The sequence below is a fragment of the Toxotes jaculatrix genome, chromosome 11 (genome assembly GCF_017976425.1).
Source record: "Toxotes jaculatrix isolate fToxJac2 chromosome 11, fToxJac2.pri, whole genome shotgun sequence".
Taxonomy (NCBI): Eukaryota; Metazoa; Chordata; class Actinopteri; family Toxotidae; genus Toxotes; species Toxotes jaculatrix.
In genome coordinates, this window is record NC_054404.1 from 1035333 (window position 1) to 1061455 (window position 26123).

Here is a 26123-nt window from a genome sequence, read left to right on the forward strand (position 1 = left end):
TCCTCACCAGTGCAGGTTCAAGACCGACCGCCCACCTGTCGCTCTGACTCACCTGTCTGCCTGTCTGCGCACCGCTAAGGAAACTGTAGCGCCCGAAATGTCATGGAGTTTGGGGTTGGAGGAGGCATGGAGGTTCATGGGAAATGTAGTATTTGAAGAAATAAAGAGAACTTTAATTAATTTGGAGCTGGAACAATTTGAAAATTAATGAGAAACTTTTCTAATAATGAACTCATCACATCAGGCTGAATCAGTGAGAATCCCACTGGATCTCAGAGCTGATTATTCTCCACTGCAGTCGAATGAAACTGAGCTTAAAGCTACATGAGGCTGTGAAAGGCTGAAAAACACAGTGCAGCCACACTGAACATGAACTCTAACAGTGATCTGAGCTGTGTGTGCGTTTGCCTATAGATCCTTATGAATATGCTGTCACGTATGCCGTCAAGAGCATGTAACCCCTCCCCCTCCCTGTCCAATGTCATCAAACTCATTTCCCATGATGCACAGTGTCAGCGGGTATTTGTGGGTAAGGAATACGCTGGTGTAAAGCTCCTTAATGTTCCTCTGCACGCACTCACACACACTCACACAGATGTAATGTAGTATATCATCAGGGGTTGTGTTACAGCTCTGCCCTGGAGATGAGAGGGGCGGAGGTCAATGATGTAAGCCTCTCTGTCGTCATAGCAACACTGAAAAAAGCAGCCGAAGTCAATGCTGCTGAAAATTTGATGTGAAATTTCCAGAAATCCTTCTGTGTGATGAGCAGGAAACTGTAAAAGCCGAGTTACGCTCAGAATCATTTGTGACAATCAACACCTGAATCCAAACACAGAGACAGAGGAAATCAAGACGAGTGAAAGTGTTTCTGTAACGTGGCTGCGTCGTGGCTGCGTCATGGCTGCGTCGTGGCTGCGTCGTGGCTGCGTCATGGCTGCGTCATGGCTGCCCCATGCATCGCTGCAAATTAATCAAACAGAGTGGAGGCAGCAGAAAAGCTGCAAACTCACCTCACTGTAGCTGCTTTCAATTTCAGCAAGTAAGGAAGACACGTTAGGTCGTGAAAGTGAAACCTGAGCCGCTACTGGCGGCCATCTTACATGTTAAAATGAGAATCACATATGTAAGAATGGTTCTGTGAGTGCTGGATGGTTCTTTTATCAAAGCAGTAAAACAGCTGAGAACTTGTCAGACCAGATGTGGAGTCTGACCCAGCTGTGAGGCTGTGGGAGTGTCAGAGGTCAGATGCACTGTTTTAACCTGTGAACGGGGAAAGTTCAAACTAATGTTTATATATTTGTCCAAACTCAGTTTATCTGATCTAACGTCATCATCAAGAATCAAACTGAATCAAATCAAAAGGAATCGATTCTCAGTGTCAACTATTCAACTCCTCCATTCCCAGCTACCCCATCTTCCTCCTTTCACCCAGCCCAGCCATCAGCAGGAGGGTCCCCCATATGAGCCAGGTTCTGCTCAAGGTTTCTGGAGCAGAACACACACTGAGCAGAAGTGAAGTAGTGACAAATAAAAGCAGAGTCTAAGGATTTTCGTGCAGTGTAAACGCAGCCTGACTGAGGAACAGACGGCCTGCAGGTCCACAGCCCAGGGGCAGCGTTCCACTTTCAGATAATCACTTTCCTTTGTCTCTGTTCGCTGACCGCACCCTCACTTACAGCAATGCCTCAGGGTGTGCACACAGTGTGTGTATGTATCTATATATCTATCTATACATATATATATCTATATATATATTTCTACTCACACACAAGAACACAAACGTCTGAAACAGACCCCTAAAGTCCCAGTGAAGCAGCAGAGCTTCACCTCGATTCACCCAAACCGAATCTACTTTGTGTGTTTTGTCCAGTGGATTCCACTGCCGCTAAGTTCCCATGATGCCAAGCAGGTTGGGTGGGAGTTTACTGTACACCCCACCCCCAAAGCCCCTCCCATGCCCTGTACATTGGGATTTGAACTAGTAACTTCAATACAACCTTGCTTCTGCCATTTCAGGAAACCAAACCACAAAAACAGACCGACACACACACACACACACACACACACACACACACACACACACACACACACACACACACACACACACACACACACACACACACACACTCACATTCCTGATAAATGAAATGTTCAGTCTGAGGCCTCCAGATGTGGTCAGACTACACACCACCATCTGCAGTGTGTGTGTGTGTGTGTGTGTGTTACAGAGAGAAACGCCTTTGGCTACATGGAAATCAAATTAAATGAAGTCCTGCTGAAGGTCAATGCATCTGTGTGTGTGTATGTGTGTGTGTGTATGTGTGTGTGTGCGTGTGTGTTTTCTCTTTATGACACTTTAAAGTAAACATGTGGCTAATACGTCACGTTACTATCACGTTCCATCACACTCACACACACATCTGAGTGTGTGTGAGTGTGATGGAACGTGATGAAGTGAATGGACCTGACATGAACTGCAGCCTGTCAGACTGTGACACACTGACAGCTGAACCATTGGCTGATTAATCAATGGGGTGATCGAGCTGAAGCAATCACCCACATCTTTGGTTATCTGAGCAATCGATTGATTGATTTGAGTCATTAATCGAGTAAAAGTGTCAATCACCTTCAGCTGTGAGGACTGACCTATTTCTCTGCTGTTTCATACACGGCTTCAAAAACCTGAGCCAGTTCATGACTCATCATAACTAAACTCCGGACTCACTGAACATCACAGGAATCTTCTCTCGATTTTATCTGTGTGATTTGTGACTGTGACCAAATTTCACAACCATAAATTCAAATTTACGAGCAGAAAGTTGAACGGAGTCAGAAAACACATTTCATCTATAACTGAACGTACAAACAATTTTCCCATAAGTTTCACTGTGTGTTGTGTTTTATAAACCAATCAATTAATGACAGAAATAATCAGCTAACTAATCAGTGATGACAGTAATCGTGTGGGAGCCAACAGCAGTCCTGTGGCTGTTTTTAAATCTTAACTGCAGGATCATCAGTGAGGTTTTAGCCTCCGAGGTAAAACCTCTGACCCCAAATAATCTACATTCTTCCAACTTTTCCACTGAGAGGATTTTCTGCTGTTGCTCTGTTTTATTTCACACTGAACTGATGTTCAGCCATCACTAGTCCCACAATCCCTAAAGTCAAAAAGAGTTATCAGATGGATCCTCAGCCACAGTGTTATCTGAGTCCCTGCTCTGTTCTCACCGTCCTCTCCGTCTCTTTCTGCCTCATCAACAAACAAACGTTTCAAAAGATCTTCCGAGTTGTATCTGAGCAGCGTTCCTCACCCTCTCGCCTCAGTGTGTTTTGATTTTTCCATCGCCTCGGCCTCAGCAGCCGCCCGCGTCTATCGGGACGTAAACCGACAAATCTGAGCAGAACCTTTTGGAAACATGCAAGTGGAAAATGCTTCCTGCTGCAAATTAGCACCGAGTCTTCATAAACACTCACATATTCACATATTTTATTCATGAGATATCACGGCTGTGCTCGTGTTTTTTTTTTTCCTTGGATGGAAATTAACATCAACATTTATGAGCTAAGCAGCTTTTATGATCAGTTTGAATTTATAAAACTCTTTAAAAACTCAATTTATGAACCCATGAAACGCGGGAGCGTCAGTGAGAAATAAAACAGGCTTTCAGAGACTAGATCTGAGCAGATCTCGACATATCAGACGATTCATGAGGCTCAATGTGTGAGAAGAAGAGCAGCAAGAGAAATGGTGTTTGACCCCAGCTGAGGTCAAACCTGTTCACCCCAGCTCAAACCTGCCACACGTCACTCAGACCTACACTGTTCTGTCTCCGTCCGTCTCAGGCGCAGCTATGACCGACGCGTGGTCAGTGGACTGAAGCTGCAGGGTTTTGTTGAGGCTCGGTTTTAACAGACTCCTCTATATTTAGCTGAAGCTTTGCTGGTGGGAAAACTCTCTCAGTCTTTCACCCCCCGCCTCCTTCTTGTCCTCCTCTCTGTCGCACTGTTCCACTTCCTATCTGCTGGACATTCTCCAGAACATTCCTCCCTCTCACCTCTTCCCTCCTTTCAGGGAGGATCTTTCAGCTGGTATGCTGAAGTCCTGTCCTCCTTACTCCTCTTTCTCTTTACCTTCACCTCCTCTCATTCTCCATCCCTCTATACTGTTTATATGTACAGGAGATAAATGTAGAGGACTGGTGTGGGACTGTGCAGAAGCACGCAGGCTGCTGAATAATGATTCTGATACCTAAACTCAGACAGGTAATCTGCCTCCACAGAGAACTGGTCAGATTCCATTTAAAATCTGTATAACAGCTGTCTGTCTGTTTCTAAAAAAAACTTTTCATTGTAGTTGTTGCCGCTCTTCCTCCATCACCCTCTTAGCTCTCATAATGTCTTTTACCCAGATCCTCCTGTTTTCTCTTTCACCTCCCTCCATTACTCCCTTTCTCCCCCCTTTCCTCCTCCCTTCAGTGGACCACCTCCCTCGCTTTCCTCTCCCTTAATTCCCTCCTCTCCCAAGCATGTCCCCCTCCCTTCATCCATCACTGTTTCCCTCGCCTCCCCTCTGATCCTCGGGGGCCTCAGGATGAAGTTTTCTCCTCCTTCTCATCCAAACTCTTCCGGCTTAAAGTTTAAGCTTCAAAGTGAAGAGGGGATGGAGATGAAGGAGGAAGGAGGTATAAACCGAGCTCCCTGCTTCACAGTAAAGCATCAAACATTTTCAGCAACGTTATCATTTTAGTTTTCATTTTACATGATTTTTAAAAAAAATGCTTTTTATTCATTTCAGTTGGAGAAATACGTCTGAAAGCCTTTTCATGATGTCAGCTGAGGAAATTTAAGGAGAAAAAGAGGAAGAGACAGATGGAAGCAGATTAGGAGACTGTTGAGGAGATGAGGAGGAAAAGATGGAGGAGAAAGAGAAGTGGAAGAGACAAGGAAAGGAGAATGAGACAGAAAAATAAAAGAAGCCAGGAGTAAAATATTAAAGTAAGAGGAAGGTACGAAGGGGTGGAAAGGGGAGAGGGGACTAAGGAAGAACGAAGGACGGATGAAAGTAAGGAGAAAAGGGTGTGGGAGGGAAGAAGGGAGAGTCTGCAGTTGTAGAGGAGGAGCAGGAAAAGGACGACAGAGACACTGACGACTGGCCTCGTTTCTGAAAATACAACCTTCCTGCTCTTAAAGCAACAAAGCACCACATCCTCAGTCTCTTCCAGATACTTTGGTACGTCTCCACTTTCAGCTTCTCGGGTTGAGTAACTTCACTACATTTCCCAGAGATCACCTGTCAATCAAACACTGTGGGAAGGACTTTGATGGATGTTTTACGATTTTATCCGAACAAACCAGAAAACATCAAACCTGAAGACATGTAAAAAAAAAACCTCTCTGCAGTGAAGCTGTTAACTTTCAGACAAACAACTTTAATCTTTGAATTCTAACTTTACTTTCAGTGGCTCACCTCAAAACTCAAAACTCAGTGACCTAAATCCCCTTCCTCACTCTGCCCTTTGAGCCAGCGATATTAGAGATGAGATATTAGCCATAAATTAGCTGAAGGGTCACTTAAACATCTGTCTCTGGACACACCCTCTGCCATAACATGACTGGACAAAAGCTGGTCTGCGGTGCTTCTTCCTCACAGGGCCCGTGGATCTGGATCTGAGTCGGCCTTCTGTACACACAGGTGGATCAGAGGTATTTGACTGATGCATTTACTTTAACTGCAGTTCCTCCCCCTCGTCCCAACAATTAAACTGGACCACCGTCCCCGTCCTCTCTCGGCAAACACACAGACGCCTGAGACACACACTCTGTCAACACCGTTCTGCACTAATTAATACAGCGACACACTCGCAGGTCTGTTTACAAGAGAGGTGGAACGACGAAGGAAAACAGAGAGAGACAGAAACAGAAAGAAGAATCTCTGAGACAAACTGAAACGCTGGAGGAGGTGGAGAAAAACATGCGTATAAAAGAAAGACTAATGATGCTCCACCTGACTCTAAAGACAGATTCAACAACAATTTGAGCCAATTAAAACCAAATCCAGCTGTGATTCACTTCACTGAGAAGCTTCAGGAAAGTGTAATCCACTAAACATCAAAACACAACAAACAAGAATGGGTATAGTTTAACATCCTCTGATTCTAGTCTGAGTCTACCTTCCTCTGATTTCTATCAATCAAACAAAAACAAAAGAATCTAAAGTTGGTAAATGTTAAATCTTGCATAAACACGAGCAGCTGACTTAATAAAATTCAGTCTAAAACAGGTAAAATTATGACGTAAATCTGGATCTGATCAAAGATTATGAACTTGACCAAACATTTAGTTATTTTCAGTTATTGACAATTATCAGTGCTTGATGATACAGACACGTTTCAGGCTGTATCGAAAAGTATGAAGCCTCAACACTCGGCAGATGGAGGACAGGACCCCGTCTTCAAAATAACTTATACTGTTTGATGAATATTACACTTTATTTTTTGTACATACAGTGCAGATGTTTTAGATTTTGGAAAAATTCTACTTTTTCAGATTATGTCGTCCAGTGTTACATAATCAGTAGAAATCTAAAGGCCTTTGTTGCGCCTCCTCTCGTGCAGAGAGCTGAAGAAATACACTGAGCGACAGTTTAATATTAGCCTGGTATTAAAATGATGAAGCTGAAAGCTCAGGACTCTGCGTGCTATTTGAGGCGCTGCAGCAGAGCCGATGATTTACAGCTCAGATCTCCCTCTGCATCGGGCCGAGCCAAACTGCATCATCACCACCGCCTCCGCCAACACAGAGGGATGGGTGAAGGAAGGAAAAAAATCCGACTTAGAGCCAAAATGCACCCAGAAGCACCGTTCATGTTTCCTGCAGAGCATCAATTCACTTAAAGCATCCTGCAAGTCATTTATGAGGAAACCTGCTGATGGAAACAGACTAAACTACTGAAGACAAACTGACTGACCACACGCGACCTGATAAACACATCAAATTATTAGTTGTAGGCTAAAGAGAAAACAGGTCCTGAAAACACCTTGTTAAGATGTTTTTAAAGATGCTGCGTAGTGTTTTCTGTTTCTCTAAATCAAAACCACATTTCCCATAAACACAACAGCTTCCTGTCCCTCTCTCCTATGGCTCTGCTCCATTTCTTTTAAGAGGCCTTTAAACAACAACAGCGGGTCAGCGTTTTGACCACGTAAGCAAACGTCACTTTGACAGTGTTTTAAGAAAAGTACTGAGCCACAGACCAACACCAGCAAAGTGCGGGAGATGATTGTGTTGCTGTTTGTAATAACATGAATTCTAGAGCTGCAATAATCAGCTGGTTGATCGGCAGAAAATGAAGCTGCAACTATTTTGACAATCAATTAATAGTTTTTGTTGTTGTTCAAGAAACTGTGCCAAACATTTGCTGGTTCCAGCTCCGCAAATGTGAGAATTTACTGCTTTCACTGGTCTTACATTAGAACAAATCACATATTTGTGGATTTTCGAACAGTTGCCTGGTCACTCGAAGGCATCCACCGGCGTTGTAGGAAACTGAGGAGGGTATTTCTGGTTTTACTTTACTGTTTTCTGATGCTCTAAAGACTAATTAATTAAATCAATTTAAAAAACTGCCCAATCAGCTAACAAAGACAGAATAGACTCATAGCATAGCTAGACTCATGCTGCAGGCTTCATTAGCACCAACAAGTATAAGACCACGATATCTCTGACCCAACTACCAGTGGTCAAGTTGTATTGTGGGTAATGTAGGCTGCAGGTTTTGACAAGGACGAAGAAAACGAGGAATAAAACGGGACGATATCTCTGGTTCTGCTGCATCAGTCCATGTGACAGAAACTTCTCAGTAACCTGAACCATTTCGTGTGTAATTTTTTTTTCCTTTTGTTTCTGTTAAATGTTGTAAAAACAATTTTACTGACAAATCTGACATAAATTCCCTCTGATGCTGAATATTATTTCCTCTATAACAGACTTGTGTAAACTGCTGAGTAATTCTGAAGCTTTGGACTCTGAACTGCAAAGAGAAGTTAAAACAAAGATTTCAGGTTGACCTTCACCTCCTCCTCCTCCACCACACCATCCTTAAACTCTGAAACCCTGACCTTTGACCTCCTTTTGGGGGCAGGGCATAAAATTCAACAATTTTACTGGAAAACGTTCATTTAAGTTTAAAATGTTCATCATCAAAATTATATTTCTGAAAGCTGATTCACATTCAAAAGTATTAAACTTTAAACCAGAAGTCTGGTTTTACCAGTCTGTTGTTTCAGCAGCAGAAGCTGTGCAACATGAGAACTCGACACCTCACTGTGACATTTTAAAGGCTCTCGTCAACAAGTTGCCAAATGTTTCCCAGTTGCTGCAACAAAGAAATAAAAGGAGGGGTGGAGGACGATAAGAAGGGGGAGGGGGGGATATGTAGAGGGGAAAGGAGAGGAGCACCAGAGGAAGAGGAGGAAACATGAAAAAAGGGAGAAGGAGTAGGGGGGAGATGAGAGAAAGAAAAGAGGAGGAAGAAGATCAGGAGGAAAAGGGAGAAGCAAAGGGAAAGAAATCGAGAAGGGGAGGGAGGAGGAGAGAAAGCAGCCCAGCCTGTATCTGATTACATAATTGCTCTACAGGATTTGAAAGCTGGTCTGCGCAAAAAAAAAAATCACCTCAAAGCTGCAACGATTCTTCTGATTTTACAATCACAGAATAGAGTGACCTTAAAACGCATTTCACATCTGTCACATCACAGCAGGGGTGTTCTGACTAACTCACAACGAGATGAAGATTAAAAAACTACTATAAACTACAGAACAATCACAAGAAGAACCTACTAACACAGGATCTGAATTCATGATCAAGTTACAGTGGCACCAAGACACTGCAGAGGCTGAGGCTCCCTGTCGGGATAACTGAGGAGGATTATGGGAATATTCTAGTCTTTCTGCTCTGGGGCTGAGGTCAGCAGAGGCGACCACGCCTGCACCACCATCTCCACCACAACCACCATCATCATCATCATCATTTTCATCACCTCTGTCTCCATCAGGAGGGTAAGATAAACCCCTCCATCCGATTTGGACCTCAGAGTGAAGATAAAACAGAGAGAGCTGCAGAGTTCACCAAAACATCAACAACAAGCAGCAGCAGCAGCTGTGGCGCACTATAAGCTTCAACAACAACACACACACACACAAACACACACCAGCACAAGTTCAACAACACGATGGAGAGCGGGGGAAAAGCTCAGAGACACGACCGGGAGGGGAGGTCGATGCCCGGCTTCTCTTTGAGCCCGCGACCCGCTGCTACACTAAAAACAATGACTCTGCTGGTTTAATGTGCTGTTTGAACAATTAACCCGAGAAAGCAGCCTCCAACCCGGGCTACTGGAGTGGAGGGGCAAACCCCGCCACAGCCGTCATGGATGTGGATGCTTCTTCCTCAGCCACGGACACAATGAAACCAATCCGTGCAGACGCTGATTGGAAATTAAACCAGCAAAAGGACAAACAACGCAGACCAGCCCGACTCGGCTCGGCCCGGGTTCACACTCACCTGAAGGCCGACAGAAGCGCAGGGGAGTCCCCTCTCGGAGTGAAGGACGGACGGACGGACTGCTGAGAGCTCGGAGCAAAAACAACGCAGGAGCAGAGAGTCCTCAAATCCACCAATCCTCCTCCTCCTCTTCCTCCCCCCGCCCTCCGCTCCACTCTGCCTCAGCACGGCCCGGACTGCAGCGCCCGGTGCGTTCGGTTCAAACACCCCACAGCGCTGGCGGGGCGGGGCGGCGCTACAGCCTGTGAGAGCCTCTACACAGGATCAACGAACCCGTACATTTGTTTGTGTCCCTGTGAAGATCCAAGGAGAAGTCTCTTGATGCAGAGGCTCTGGTTGTTTCTGTCAGTCTGAAAAAAACGCAATGATAAAACACGGTGGCTTATCACAGTTATGTGTTGAACTTAAATCATTCCCAATAAATCATTACTGTGGATACTTCATGTTAATAAAGGTAACTAACCTGCTGAAGATGTGACAACGATTGTGTTGCCAGCTAGCAACATTAGCTAATGCTAGCAAGCTAGCTAGCCAAACTACGACAGGACACCTGTCTGACCGCCGGTGACCCCACGCTGACAAAACTAAACCAAAGTAGCTACTGTGATTAAATGTGGATTGAAAAGAAGCTGCGTGTGCTGTCGATGTTGTCGAAGCTTTGACTTTGTTTTGGGGACACGGTTCTCCCTTCACAGAAACTCCGCCGGCCATTTTTAATTTTTTTTACAGCGGTTTTAAATCCACCGGCGGGACGAGCTTCAAACGCTGCGCATGCGTATCTCGACCAGTTCTGTCTAACCGGAAACTCTGATTTACTGTTTGAAGGTTTAAAGATTTTTTAAAGAAAAGTTTAAAGGCTGCTGTTGAAAGTTAAATCAGTTAATCCACAGATTAGATTTTCAGTTGTGATTGCATTGTGAGTCCTTAGTGGCTGAAAAAGTAATTATTCATCACAAATCAAAGGAAATTTGTTTTTTATGCGTCTCTACCTGCAGTACATACAGTAAAATACTGACAAATATTCATCATTACCAAAGTCAAACCAAACTGCTAATTGATTAGATTGGATAATGGATGGATAATAAAATTAATATTAATAATAATAATAATAATAAGAAGAAGAAGAAGAACATTGTCTGACTGTATATTTTTGGTACATATGGCAGCCTAAAAGGTCATATAGCCAATAAAATGTTTATATTCTCAGTGGAAAAAAACAAACAAACTTTTCTGAAACACTTTGCCTTAATCATCATGTCTTCTTCCTCTGTCAGCTCTGTCAGAGGTTCCAGGCAGTGGTGGTTTACATTTTGTTTGAAGTCTGTCAGAGAATGAATCAAAATTAAAATGACATTGCATTTTTAGGGCCCACCTGCATGAACGTCTCCACCCCTCAGGGCTGAAGTGGGAGAGATTTCAAGCGCTTCCATCTCCCAAAATGTGAGTGAGAGGCGGAGAATCGGCCTGGGGGGAGGGGGGTGGCAATCTGCAGAGACTGGACGATGCCAAACATCCCTGGCTCTGAAAAGTTGGGGATGACCGTGACTGAATGAGCATATAAAGAAAGAGCATGTGCGGATAGAACAATCAGTGCAATGACTGTGAACTCTCCTCTGTTCTCATCTCACAACTGTGGGGTCAGAAACGCCGGAGCTTCTTCAGATAAATAAAGGTAGAATTTCTGTCTCCAATATGAAGTGGAGCAGGACATTAAAGTAGAACAAGAGTAAAGTACATCAACACTTGAGTAAATGTAAACCACCACTGCCTGGAACATTCAGGCAGCGGGGATTTGCAGGTCAAAACGTTTTTTGAATGTGTAGGTTTTATTTATGTTTCAGTGCGGAGTTAATATCTTTATTTCAGTGTTTATTTCAGTGTGACCTGAATCGATTCCTCTCACACGGAAACAAAGTAAGAAACAACCGATTTAAACCAAATGAGAATCTGATTAAAAGGTTTTTATAACAGGAAGAAAACATGATGGAGATGACAAGGCCCTCTCTCTCTCTCTCTCTCTCTCTCTCTCTCTCTCTCTCTCTCTCTCTCTCTCTCTTTCTCTCTCTCTCTCTCACACACACACACACACACACACACACACACACACACACACACACACACACACACACACAGTGAGAACGATGCATTTAGGGTCTGAAGGACATCCAGCTGTCCTGGCATGCAGTGCAGTTGTGTTTGTGTGTGTGTGGGATCTGTCCTTGAAGGTCTTTTTGGGCTCACAGGCTGGTCAGTGTGTGTGTGTGTGTGTGTGTGTGTGTGTGTGTGTGTGTGTGTGTGTGTGTGTGTGTGCAGAGGATTATCACTCAGATACCAGACACCGTGTAGAAATGTCCAGCAGACTGCAGCCATGTTTGTTTTGAAGCAGAGGATGGTGAGGAGAAGGTCAAAGCTCGTGGAGGTAATTCTGACTTCAGGCTTCGGTCATGACACCACTACTAGCACAAAGGTTAGAGGACAGATGTCACTGCACGTTGGAACCACATCATGAGGTTTTTACCAAATTAATATTTATTCTTTTATATATTCAGCTGATTGACAGTATAAACCTATATCATTCACACCTTGACAGAGTCAAATGAAACTGTTCAGTATTTTATTATTATGGTTTTTCTTTTTTGATCTTGAGTTGTCTTTTTTAATGTTTGTTTGTTTTTGTAGATGTTTTGTTGTTGTTGTTGTTGTTTGTTTTCAGAGGTATGACCTAAGGATCAGTGCCAGTCACTGGGCTGGTCGCTGTGAAATAAATCCCTGAAAACCAAACATATCCAGATTCATCACAAAGGCCTGGTGATCCATAAACAGAGGAGTGAGTGTTAATCTTATATTGTCACCACGTTATTCTCCAGCATTCACACTGTTGCTGGTTCATTTCATTTAACGGATGTAAAATGTGACATAGCTCAGCAGAACGGAGCAGAAGAGAAAAGAACAAAAGATCCTGTTTGTGCTAAATGTCAGTGTTTCTTTCACAGTGAAGTTGGACTTGAGTCCAACCTGTTGCCTGGCAACAGCTGGCTATCAGCACCCACTCAGGTGTGTGTGTGTGTGTTTGCGTGGCATGATGAACAGGACTAGCTGTGTGGGCAGTTAAAGTGCTGGGCAGATATTCAGAGAGAAAAGATGGATAAAGGAGTTTGGAGAGGAGGAGAGGAAAATGGAGGAGGAGAAAAAAAAGAGAAGGCATCAACTTTTTTTTCTCTCTGTATCTCTCTCACAAACACTTCCAGACAGAGCGGCGTTTCCTTGGTGACCACAATGGGAGGCCAAGTTGGTTGCTGGGAGAGGAAGACTCAGAGGAGGAGGAGGAGGAGGAGGAAGAGAGGTCGAGGCCAGTGGATTTTTTTTCCAGCTTTTCTACAGTGACTGAAGTGTGTGGGTGCCCCCCCCCCCCCCCCCTCCCCACACACACACACACTCTCTCATGGCACCATGTGACTGTGGGGGCGTCTGTATTATTATTTGTTGAATTGTTTGCACCAGGTTTTGCAGTGAACAGAAGAGTTTTGCAGTGTGAGAAGAAGAGCTGGGGGAGGATTGTGGGGGATTTGAATTTGGGTGCGTTCATGGACAAAAAGCATGATGGGAAAAAACGGGACTGTTTCAGATGCCAGGGCTGGTGTGGTTTCAGTTTCAGAGGAAATTACTGTTGATCTCCCTCTGGACAGATGGAGTCAGTAACTCCATCCTAGAAAACAAAAACTAAAAAAAAAAAACTGTAAATAATGAAAAGTCCCCGGTGCACATGATGTTATCTTACCTTTTGGACCAGGTGGGTTGGCTCATCATCTAAATGACTGTAACCACGCTGGATTGAGACCTTCATTCAGGATCCAAAAGAGAGAGAAAGTCACTGAAAAAATTATGAGGGATTTTTCTTTGCTGCAGTGTGCAGACATGAACTTGGGCCTGTGCCTGAATTGGAATTTCCTGAGTTGAATCTGATTCTGAATCTGATTGTAACCAGCGACCGTTTACATGTTCTGTCCTCAGTGAGTTTTAATGCTCTCGAGCAGGATCCAGAAAATAGCTGAAACGAAACGGACGTAGTTTAAACCTGTGTATCACATCTAAAACCGAGGGGAGAGAGGGGGAGAGAGAGGGAGAGAGGGAGGGAGGGAGAGAGGGAGAGAGGGAGGGAGAGAGGGAGGGAGGGAGGTAGAGAGGGAGAGAGGGAGCGAGGGAGGGAGAGAGAGGGAGGGAGGGAGAGAGGGAGAGAGGGAGGGAGGGAGGGAGGGAGAGAGAGAGGGAGGGAGGGAGGGAGGGAGGGAGAGAGGGAGAGAGGGAGGGAGAGAGGGAGGGAGGGAGGGAGGGAGGGAGAGAGGGAGGGAGGGAGGGAGGGAGAGAGAGAGGGAGGGAGAGAGGGAGGGAGGGAGGGAGGGAGAGAGAGAGGGAGGGAGGGAGGGAGGGAGAGAGGGAGCTGCTGGTTCTTGGTATTTTCTGTGGAGACACCGCCTGTGGTTATTGTTCCATTACAGACCTTCACACTCACACACACAGTTTTCATGACAGTGGATGAGGGGTCACCAGTCTGTCCATCCTGCGCTCCAGCAGTGTGTGTTTCTGTGTTATGTAAGAATGTCGTTGCATTAAGATCCTCCTCAAACACTCTAACACCTCCTCCTCTCTTGTCCTGATTGTGTGTGTGAATAATGTCTCGAGGCGAGTTGGCATGACGACAAGCGTCCATTTCCAACAGTGTATCCAGGGAGAGTTGGTCTCCAAGCACAGATACACACAAACACGTACACACACACACACACACACACACACACACACACACACACACAGTAACACACACTTTTGACCAGATTTCATGACAAAAGATGTTTCCTGTAAAACTCTGGTGTATTTTATAAGTGTACCATCAGTTTTTATATTGCGATCAAACACACACACCCTGAGTCGCTGCAGTGATCAGGAGCTCCGTTCCTGCTGTGTCAGGGTTTTTGTTGCCGTTGCCGTGGCAGCCGATCAGGGATTCTCTTGCTGTGATTTAATTGGATCAGATGGCAGGTAATCGGGTCACATGACTTGATGTTATGTAACAACATCATCGCTGGGGTGTGTTTGTTTGTTTACATCATACAGTGACATATACAGACACACAGTGACAGACAGATACAGGCCAGGGATTCAACCCAGCAACCTGCTGAACAGCCAGAGATTCTTACTGATAATACAAAGGAGCCAGCGATTCCACTGAGGGATGATGGGATCAGCAAAGATACTCAGCTGATCACTTCATTTCATCCTGGATTCATTATATTCAAGGATTTCCAAATATAAGAACTGGAGAAATTCAAGGCCTCACGGCCTTCACTGTGCGTATCATGTGCTTCACTGTAAAACCTTAATCTGAAGTAACTAAAGAAGCATGAAGCAGCAGGAAACAGGTGTACTCAAGTAAAACAGAAATACCTCACATGTGGACTGAAGTGAAGTTTAAATGCACTGAGTTACTTTCCACCACTGCAGGCAGGTGGATATTGTTAGCTTTGCACGGAGCTAGGCTAGCCCTCTGTTTCCAGTTTCAACGCTAAGCTAAGCGGCTGCTAGCTGTGGCTTCAGATGTTCCGTACGGACAAAGTCACATCGATGATAACAACACACACACAGTTCAGCTGTTTCAACCAGAACTGTTTCATTTTTCCACAAACACTGTTAAACATTGTGTGAAATGCTTTTCCAGCAGAGGAAGGTGAACAGCAGGTGAACTCAGTTCCACCTGAGTCTTCCTACAAACAAGTCTTCATTCACAGAATTCATAAGAGCATCACGGGCAGAGAATAGAAACTCAGATTGTGGCACTTTGCTTTTAAACAGGTCTGAACAGTAGAAGCAGATCTCTGTGATTCTCCCCAGCGAACAGAGGGAACAGCCTTCAGGGTACGTTTGATTATTTGGTCAGAAGCGAGTCTTGAAGCCGGAGAGCTCCACCTTATCGATGGCTCTCTGGTTGGTGAAGGAGGCTCTGGTGATCCGACTGCTCGGACTTCCCTCTTTACTCAGCCACACCTTCCTGCAGAGGACATGGACAGAGAGCAGAGGGAGTAAAAATTCAGTTCAGATTAACATTAACAGGCAGAGGCGGGAAAAAAAGAGGCCTCAGAGCCTGCAGATGATCAGCAGCCGAACGAGAGTTGGACAGACAGATCGACGTCATCGCCATGAGTCTCACTAATCATGGGAAAAAAATGCAGACAAAAAAAATCACAACCAGCCACTTGGGGACCAAGCCAGCATCTGGACAACCAAGGGCATGATGGGAAAATATAAACATGGCTTCAGCTATGTATAACCCAAGAATCTGAGAGGGTTCGGCATCAGAAAGACTCTGATCTCCCTCCGACTGTTTTTGTGGCTGATGGTACTGTGAGTGTGTGGAAAGTGTGTGTGTGTGTGTAGATTAGAGGAGATTGCAGGGGATCAGGGTCACATCAATGGTGCTGCGCTGACTGAAGCTCAGCCAGAGAGACAGAGCGAGCAGCAGTAAAGAGAGATGAACTGTCCCACTTTTTCTTTTTTGGCAAAAAACTTCTCCATCTACAGTCGACTGATCTGCTCCATGACCTACTACTTTACTGTACACACACAGACACACACACGCACACGCTTACGCACTCACACACACACACACACACACACACACACACACACACACACACACACACACACACACACACACACACACACACACACACACACACAGCTCAGCACAGCTTCCAGCAGCTGGATGTTTGTTGATTTAATCTGCAGCCATTTTGCTGTGAAACAACACACTGATCCTTATGACCCACACACACGCCACAGCTGTACTTCTACACTTGTGAGGACCGGTGGCGACATTATATATATATATATATATTTGTAGCATGTGATGCCCCACCTCCCTCTTCCTGTCACATCTCCATCATCTCAGGCCTCTGATCTGAACACAAGGATCGTTTCTTCTAAATTTTCCCATAAAAGCTCCTGGATTAATCTAATTCACCTCATGTGAACGTCAGACACCTGTTACTTCTCCCTTTCTCTCTCTTTTTCTTCATCCATCCATCCCTCTTCCTTTTTTCTCCTTTATACTCCCATGTCGTTTTTCTCTCTCTTGGTTTCATTTCCTTCATTTTTCACTCCCTCTTTCTTTTCCTGCATCCTTCAGTTTTTTTTATTTGTCAGCTGCTCCACGGTCCAGGGATTTTTTTTTCTCCAAAAAAAAAGTAGAAACCACCCACTCTTTCACCCCTCCCCCCATTTCTCACTTCACTTTTCCTTCCCTCTCCCTTCATCCATCTCTTCCTTCTATCTGCCACTTTTCTCTCTCTTCACCCTTCCTTTATCATCTCCTCGCTTTTATGCACTGCTGCCCCCCCCCCCCACCACCTTCTCTGCCAGAGGAACAGCTGCCTCCTGTTTCCCAGGCCCAACAGGAAGTGAGGTCGTGGTGAAAGTGGAGTCAACAGGAAGGACGTGAGAATGAGCGCGTTAACACGGAAAAGATTCCTGATATAATGGGCGGAAATAGTAGAGAGAGAGAGTGAGTGAGTTTGTGTGTGTGTGTGTGTGTGTGAGTGTGTGTGTGTGTGTGTGTGAGTGTGTGTGTGTGTGTGTGAGTGCGTGTGTGTGTGAGTGTGAGTGTGTGTGAGTGTGTGTGTGTGAGTGTGTGTGTGTGAGTGTGTGTCTGAGTGTGTGTCTGAGTGTGTGTGTGTGTGTGTGTGTGTGTGTGTGTGTGTGTGTGTGTGTGTGTGTGAGTGTGTGTGTGTGTGAGTGTGTGTGTGTGTGTGTGTGAGTGTGTGTGTGTGTGAGTGTGAGTGTGTGTGAGTGTGTGTGTGTGAGTGTGTGTGTGTGAGTGTGTGTGTGTGTGTGTGTGTGTGTAATCTCTTCAGTGAAAGTGAGTGTTCATCAGTCTGTGTAACAAAAGCTTTCACTCCCTTTAAATGGTCTGAAGTTTTGAGCTGAACGTCCTGAAAATAAAACAAAGGTTGCGTCTTTATAAAAAACAAACGTTGCACTTCATGGAAAAATCCCTTCATCCTGCTGTTTGCTGGAGCAAGGCGTGTTGGTTTTGACTCTCTGTAAGTGCCAGGTGTGTGGGGTTTGCCTGAGAAGATTGAATTGATTTGTTTCTGTCATAAAAAAACAGACACGCAGCATCACTTTTCATTCATGCCAACATGTGGATGAATGAATAAAGTGATCATAGCACATGTGAATTAAATGTTTTAATGGCGTTAGATGATGAGTGGTGAGTGGATTCACGGTGAGAGGAGGAGTGAGCGTCCATCAGGCTTCATCAAGGCTTTTACCACAAGTAACTTTTTAAAATGCAGACAGGAAACAGAACTAACTCTTCCAAAATCCAAAATCCAAACAGAACATTTACAAAAATAATAAATAACTTCACACATTTCTCCTCTTTTCATTTTCTGCAACAAAAAAGGTTTAAAATCTGATTTTAAAACAATTTCAGGTGTTTGAATCTCAGCTGCTCTGCTTCAGGAAACTCCACCCGTCTGGTGCTGCAAGGAGTCAAAAACAAACGTGAAGAATTAAGGGACTCTCTCTCTCTCTCTCTCTCTCTCTCTCTCTGTGTGTGTGTGTGTGTGTGTGTGAGATCATAAAGCAGCAGGTCCCTGGAGGAGGTGACGCCTTCTGAATGAGACATCCACACCCTGGTGACATCAGTCCCTCTGGACAGAGACAATGTCAAAACAGCCTGAACTTGAGTTTCATGATTGATTATTGGTTCTTACCATGAGTTCAGTGCAGGACGAGACAGGACAGGCAGCAGGTGGAGTTTGTGTCTGTGCAACTATCAGAGGAATCAAATCAGAAAAACTAACATCTACTGATGAACCGAGGTTTAATCAGATCACGGGTAAAAGGTGGTTTCTCTAAAGCGTTTGTGTTGAACAGAAGACGACGAGAGGATAATTCAGTAAGGGATCATGGGACATACGAACGGCTGAAGCAGACGAGACTTGTGAAAGGAAACAGCGCCATCTAGTGGATGAAAAACAGTAACACCACAACACTGATAGATGTGAAACCTCAGACCAGCTGCAGTCCCTGGCCGAAGCCTGACGTACTCCTCTCACTTAATGCTGACGTTAATCTGCTGTAAATAAATAAACGATTTAAAATTTATAAAAGATTTTAATTCAAGTTGTTCTTTGCTCGGATTCCTCACGTCCAGGTGTGCACAGGTCTTTCTGCTCTCTTGCATTCTATTGTGTTGTGTTGTGTTGTTTTCTTTTGTGTTGCAGTGTAAAGGTTTGCACTCACATCTCCTCCACCTTGTCTGCAGGACCCTGGACCTGTCCCACCACCGTCCCACTGTAGGTGTTCTTCACCCAGCCGACCAGCCCGAGGCTCAAACCCTCCTTCTCTGTGTACTGGGGGCAGGGAGGGAAGGGGTTAATGTTGTGTTACTGGTACAGCAAAGTTAACGTCACAAAATGATGATGAACGAATGATGTCGTTAAAAGTGAGTGAACTCAGCCTCTGAGACCACAGCCCTGCTAACAGCGCTTTAGCTGAATGCTAACGTCAGCATGCTTAAATTCTGAGCGAGTGGTTGAAGAAAATGAAACGAGGCAATCGGTCCTGAAGCTGTGGACATGTTTGGGTGGTGGACAGACAGACAGACAGGCAGGCAGGCAGGCTGACAGACAGGCAGACAGACAGACAGACAGGCAGGCAGGCTGACAGACAGACAGACAGGCAGGCAGGCTGACAGACAGGCAGACAGACAGACAGGCAGGCAGGCTGACAGACAGACAGACAGACAGGCAGGCTGACAGACAGGCAGACAGACAGACAGACAGGCAGGCAGGCTGACAGGCAGACAGACAGACAGACAGACAGGCAGGCAGACAGGCAGGCAGACAGACAGACAGGCAGGCAGGCTGACAGGCAGACAGACAGGCAGGCAGGCAGGCAGACAGACAGACAGGCAGGCAGGCAGGCAGGCAGGCAGACAGACAGACAGGCAGGCAGGCTGACAGGCAGACAGACAGGCAGGCAGGCAGACAGACAGACAGACAGGCTGGCACTGCCACTCATGGCACTGTCTCACTGACAAGGCCAAAGAAAACAATGCTTTTTACAATATGAGACATTCTGACACCAGGACATTGTTAAAGACAAATAATGTGAGGAAACTAATATGGTCCTGTGTCACTAAAGACCTCAGGTCTGCATGTAAGGCTGAAAGCATCTACCCAGAACATCCTTTGGGTTTGTGAAACCCAGTACTAAAGTCTCTCTTAATGGTTCTTAATGGTTCAGGTTGTGAAGCTGTTGCAGTGGAAAAATGTGAGTGAACTGAAGTGTATTTTTGTTGGTGAGGTTCAGGATATTTCCCATGAGGCAGCAGGTGGTGATGGGAGCAAACAGTCCAGGAGGAACTCACCATTCTGAAACAGACTCCTGTCAGAAAGAGAGACAGAGAATTAAAATGTGTCATGAAAAAAACATCGAGCTCCTTTATAAAACTCTTTTAGTCCTTCACGTTTGCACTGGTAAATTTGTGATAGTCTGCCCTGAGGCGGCAGCAGGTGACAGTGCAGTGAGACCCTGCAGCAGCAGAGCTGAGCCTGTGCCTAAATAAAGCAGCAGCAGATCATTTTACAGCCTCGCCTCACACAGCAGAGCAGAAAAGAGAAGAAGAAGAGAGAGTTTAACATACAGACCCTGAACGTGACCGAAGATTTCAAAGTCCACGGACACCAGTTTGCTTCCTGCTGATTCACCCTCAGACATCCTGAGAGCAAAAACAAAAACTGTCCCTTTAACAGAGGAGGAGAGTGAGGAACGAGTGAAAGCTGCCTCTGCTCTGTCTCTGCCTCTTCACCACTCTGCACCAACATGGTCACGTCTTCCTCCAGATTTTTTAAAGGAAAATCTCACCAGTTACACAGGATGTCCAGTCTGGGCTCGTGGTCTCTGCAGGGTCTGGGTCAGACAGGGCTGGGTTTTACAGACGTGGACTGTGACTGAGAACCAGCCCCTGTCAGAGGCAGCAGATCTGGTGTTGGATCAGAGGCGACACAACCAGTCGGGTTAGTTCTGGCATTTTTTTAAACCATAAACTTTGGTTTAGACTCATATTTTATCAGCATGGTACTTTTTGCTGGTGACACTTCATCATTCAGTTTTACAGTGTGATTTTGTTTTATGAGCCAGACGACAACAAAGACTTCCTGGTTCCACCTGATACTTCAACTTAGGAAAAGTGGAAGAAAACGAGCAGGATAAGGAAGTGAGACTCCCTGAAGTCAGACATCAGGTATTTTTTAAGCAAAAAATGCCAAAATTTGCTGTTTGCAGCTTCTCGAACGTGAAGATTCAGAGTTTCACTGTCGTACATCACAGGTCAAGTGTAAAGTTGTGTTTGGGTTGAAGCGTCTCAGGTTATGTCCCCGTATTATTCATTTTCTCACCGTTTAGGAAACAGGGAAAGAACTTCTGTTGGAACACCATAACATGGGACCAGGATCAGTAAACCGTGTAGTGAAGTGACTGTATGTGTAAAGAAAGGGCTCAGATGTGATTTCAGCTGCTGGATGAAGATCAGAAAACATTTTCACAACTAACAAATTAACTCACTGAAAAAATGACAACAATCAGGAGCAGGTTAGAGTCACACATTCAGAGCTGCAGTATCTGAACTGTCCACTGGGTGTCAGTCACACCTCGCTGAATCCAGCCGTGGCTCTACAACTCTCTCTCTCTCTCACTCACTCACACACACACACACACACAAACACAAATAAATGACGTTTCATCCAGTCCTCTCTTCTTGACAGAGTAGTTCGAAGGTTCAGATTTGGTTTTAAGCTTCGGGTCAGGATCAGGTTCCACATCCAGACAGGGACCTTGTGTAAGTCATCCCACCTGTCATGGTTTAAGAGCAGTGAGGCTCCTCACATTTACACAGGTACATGCATGTGTCCGTGTGTGTGTCCGTGTGTGTGCGTGTATACGTGTCCTGACCATCTAGGAACATAAAGAGTGATTAGACCATCACATCCCTCTTTAAGCCCTCCAATACCTCAGAACACACTGTAATCTCCACACACACACACACACACACACACACACACACACACACACACACACACACACATACACACACACACACACACACACACACACACACAAGCACATACACTAATGTAAGTGTTCTAATCCCTGTGTGTGTGTGTCAAAACAAACACCAGCAGCTAAGGAGGCTGTAAATCCAACACACTGCTCACACTGATGCTTCAACCCTGAGTCCATCTGCATCCAGACCCTGCTGAGAACCAGGCTCCACAACCTGTGTGACACCTGCAAACAGAACACTGAGGAGACACGAGACATCAGAGACATCAGAGACATTAGACAGTAGAAGAAACTCTTAGTCCCGTGGGTTGGATTCTACCTCTTACGTAAAAATTTAATGAATAACAAAATTATGTTTTGTGTGTTTGTTATTGTTCATAACAGATTTGGTTCAATCTGCTTTTTAAACGCTGGGTCGTCAGTGACTGAAGGTGAATGAATTACGGTTAAACAGAAAAAGACGGAGATGAAACGAAGACGTTCAGGCTTCAGTCAGAGAAACAGCAGCTGAAACGTTACTGATGTGACGCAGAGCTGAGTCATGTTCTCACAGAGCTGAGTCATGGTTTGTTTCTGCTCCATCCTGATGGCTTTAACCTTGACTCCTGCATAACCTGTAGACACACACACACACACACACACACACACACACACACACACATTTTCCCACTTCTGCAACTTGTCTTCAGGCAAAAGCCAAAAAGCTCCAGTTTAGAACAAAGAGCCAGAGGTGGGAGTGAGACTGGTAAACCTGTGTGTGTGTGTGTGTGTGTGTGTGTGTGTGTGTGTGTGTGTGTGTGTGTGTGTGTGTGTGTGTGTGTTACCAGCTGAATGAGCTCCAGAAGTTGAACTGTCTGGTTTGACTGGTTGCCTCCTCGAGCATCAACACTCAGAGACCTAAAAAAGTAGTGCACACACACGCACACACACAGACACACACACACACAGACTCACTTCCCTTCTGTTAGACCCATCACACAGTTTTCACTGGTTAAACACCCTCCCGTCTTCGACCACAGACGTCTGCAGCTGATAAAACTTCGCCAACCTGCTGATGCACCTGTGCAGCGTGAAGAAAACGCTCAGGTAACGCACGTAACGGTGCTTTGACCTATATGCTAACATCAACATGCTAATATGCTCATAATGGCAATAGTAACATGCTAACGTTTAGCAGGTGCTGTTCACTGTGGTAATCTTCGTTAAGCGTGTTAGCATTGCTTGTATGCTAGCAGCTGAGGCTGATGGGAGTGTCAGCAGTTTTTCTGGTGGTTTGTCAGAAACCAAAGTAACAGACACATTAAAACGTCGACCTGATGAAACACGGACGCCTGAGCCAAACGTGATGATGAGATATCAACCTGATCATGACACAAGAGGAAAGCTCTGAGGGACCTCCTCTTCCTCTTCCTCTTCCTCTTAGGATCACAAGTGTCTGTGCAATGTTTCATGGAAATCCTTCCTCTTGTTCCAGTTGGAGCGAAGGGGAGGAGGACGGACGTCACCGCGGTCAGAGCAACAGCCCCAGCATGGCTGAAAATCATCAGAGATCCAGATTCAGCAACTGTCTCTAAACACAAAGACTCCAAACCAGAGAAATGACTCGAACTTTAGAACAGACACTGTGTTACCCCACTGCATTTTAATATAAAACCAGCAAGGTGCTGATGTAAAGTTAAAATGGGAACATATTGTTTTTAGTAACATTTTGGCCTCGATGTCGCATCATGTTGCAGTGCAGGAAATGGTTTGAGCAGATCTCGTACAGCAGCTCAGACCCAGTGAGAGACTCAGACGTTCGCAGAGAACAACCGACAAACCTCAGTTAACGGCTCGTCGGTCTGAATCCTGAAGGACGGCGATCCCAACAGGAGCCAGGAGGTCAGAACGTACCGGAACATCAAGTACATGCAGCACGCTTCAACACACACACACACACACACACACACACACACACACACACACACAGCCAACCTGCATCCCAACAGACAGCCCTGTACATCATCAGCAGGGATGAAATCAAAGGAACAGCTGAAACATGAAAGATACACAGAGACAAAATGTAATGTTACACAAATAGCTGTATAGACAGACACACACACACACACACACACCCTTGGTCAGATGCGGCTGTAGCTTCATATTTACATATTTGAGAGTGACCTCAATCTTAACAGAGGATCATTTTACCCAGAATTAAACCTAAAAGAGAAAAAGTCAAAGAAGCTCAGATTATTTCTGATTAAATGTTAAACTCAGACCTTCACAGCATTTCTCTCTGCTCACTGAAGTTTTACAAACACACAATCAATCCTTCAATCGAGAAAATGATCAGCAGAGTAATCAATAATAAAAATAACCAGTAGTCGGCACCATGCTGCGTGAAACAGCTGCTGCTTCCACATGAATAACGTTGGGATTTATAGTTTTAGAACATTCACAGGGACGTTTTTCTGCAGAGAGACAACACTTCTGATTTTACTGATAATACTTTCACTTTCATTTTCAATGTACAACTTGTAATGCAGTATTTTTACTGAAGCAAAGTTTCGACAGACCAAGTTCTGTTAAACTATAACAAGGTTCATCATATCAGTAGCTGAGATGGCCGGTCAGGGACAACCAGCACAGCTCATTACCTTTAATTAGCCTCACCCTTTTAGCCTCGTTACGTCCGACCACCACTGCTGTGCCGCGGCCACAGAGACACTACAGGCGGAGGTTTGTCCTCACTCGAGCTCGCTCTGGTTCCCAGCTCTCTCTCTCTGCCAGGGGCCGGTGTTGTGCTGACAGCTGGGGACTCTGACATGAAGCCAAGATGATCGCTCCTGTAGAAATATTTACTATACACAGCCACAACACACACACACAGAGGCAACCACCTCCCCTGCAGATCCACACACTTAGAACTGCTGAGCCCATGTACACACACACACACACACACACACACACACACACACACACACACACACACACACACACACACACACACAGAAAACCCACAAAATTCTCTGCTTAAAACAAGTTAAAGGACAAGTTCTCTGTTTTTCACACTTGTCTTAAAGCAACAGTCCAGTTTCCATGTGGACAGTGAGGCAGGTGTCCTCTTCCTCCTGTTCATTCAAAGGTTCCTTCTTAATGTTGTTTCAGTGTATGTGATGGGGAACAACGTCCTCAGTCGTCTCTTGGTGCAAAAACATATTCCAGTGTTTACCTGAAGCTGAAACGAGGCTTCATTCGTCTGTTTTAGACAAATTTTAAAAAGACTGATTCTCTTCTCGGTGTAAAACTCTCTGTTGTTTGCAGTAACACACAGACAGACACTGCACCTGTCCACCTGTTATTTACAGAGCACATTCACACACAACAGATAAATATTAAAAGGCTAAAGAAAAAAAAGCCTTTTGTCCCCTGTCACTCAGATTGGACATTAAGTCCAATCTGAGTGACAGGGGACACCCCCGTTCCAGTGATGGACGCCTGATTATGGATCAAAGACAAACTGAAAAACTGTGGACATGTCCCCTAAGAATCTGTTACCATGGTGATCATCAGGACGCTGGTCTTCCTCAGCAGATGCTTCAGCTGTCTCATGATCTGAACTTTTTAATGAGACAGCGTTTTATTGAGTTCTCAGCTCAGTTTATTGTTCGGGCCACGTTTCCTGACGATGCTCGATCTAACGTCTGTGGAGCTGAAAACCACAAAGCTCGATGTAAACAACACAACAAAATATTCAGTATGAACACGAAGCTTAATGTGCGGTAAACAGTCCAGAGGTTCCAGCGCGCTGCTCTGTATTATTCATGTTCCTGGGTGGACGTCAGATTAAGGAAGAGGACTCTGAGTGATTCCTCTGCTGCTGGAGGCAGACGTTCCTCTGAAGCTCACACCGAACCGTGAACGAAGCAGTGACGCGTCCTGTAATGTTCATGAATATGCAGCTCATCTGCTGTAAATGTCACCGTCTTCTTTCCTCTGTCAGATCTGCTGTGTACGAACAGGTGGCAACAAACAAACAAACAACATGCACAGCATAAATAAACAGAGGAGATAGAACAGACAGATACATCGGGCGGAGAGAGGGAGAGGACGACGACACAAACTGGCAGATCAACACACAACAAGTTGTTGAAGTGATGAGTGTTTGTTTTCCCTTTTTCTTGGTGAACGTGTGAACGTGACGTAAACATGAACAGAAACCGGATCCACAGCTTCTTCTCACGCTCGATGGGAAGGAAGGAGACGGTCGCTGACCTCCAATCGTTTCTCACAGCGTCTCACAGCGTCTCACAGAGTCTCACAGCGTCTCACAGAGTCTCACAGAGTCTCACAGAGTCTCACAGTGTCTCACAGCGTCTTCAGCTGCGAGGACGAAAACGTTTCTCAGACTTAATGAGATTTTAATCATCATCTCAGTGTTAAGCCGATTT

At 45.1% G+C, this 26123-nt stretch overlaps 2 protein-coding genes across 3 annotated transcripts in view; both read right to left on the reverse strand.

Moving 5' to 3' along the window:
* Window positions 1–9698, reverse strand: part of LOC121189244 (spectrin beta chain, non-erythrocytic 1) — an 87424-nt gene extending 77726 nt beyond the window's left edge. Inside the window, exon 1 of the mRNA XM_041049178.1 lies at window positions 9568–9698. The gene's annotated coding sequence lies outside the window, so the exon portion shown is untranslated. The remainder of the gene's footprint in view (window positions 1–9567) is intronic.
* Window positions 9699–15212: 5514 nt separating this feature from the next.
* LOC121189670 (acylphosphatase-2-like) lies at window positions 15213–20445 on the reverse strand. Of its 2 annotated transcripts, none has more exons than XM_041050033.1 (4): window positions 20277–20445; window positions 19997–20013; window positions 18868–18977; window positions 15213–15607 (listed from the first exon to the last, which is right to left on the reverse strand). In XM_041050033.1, the coding sequence occupies exons 1-4, from the start codon at window positions 20344–20346 to the stop codon at window positions 15493–15495; spliced, it is 312 nt and encodes a 103-aa protein (XP_040905967.1). In that variant the 5' UTR covers window positions 20347–20445; the 3' UTR covers window positions 15213–15492. The 2 variants fall into 2 exon arrangements, with proteins under 2 accessions (XP_040905967.1, XP_040905968.1); XM_041050034.1 differs by having other exon boundaries at window positions 20273–20384.
* Window positions 20446–26123: the final 5678 nt, after the last annotated feature.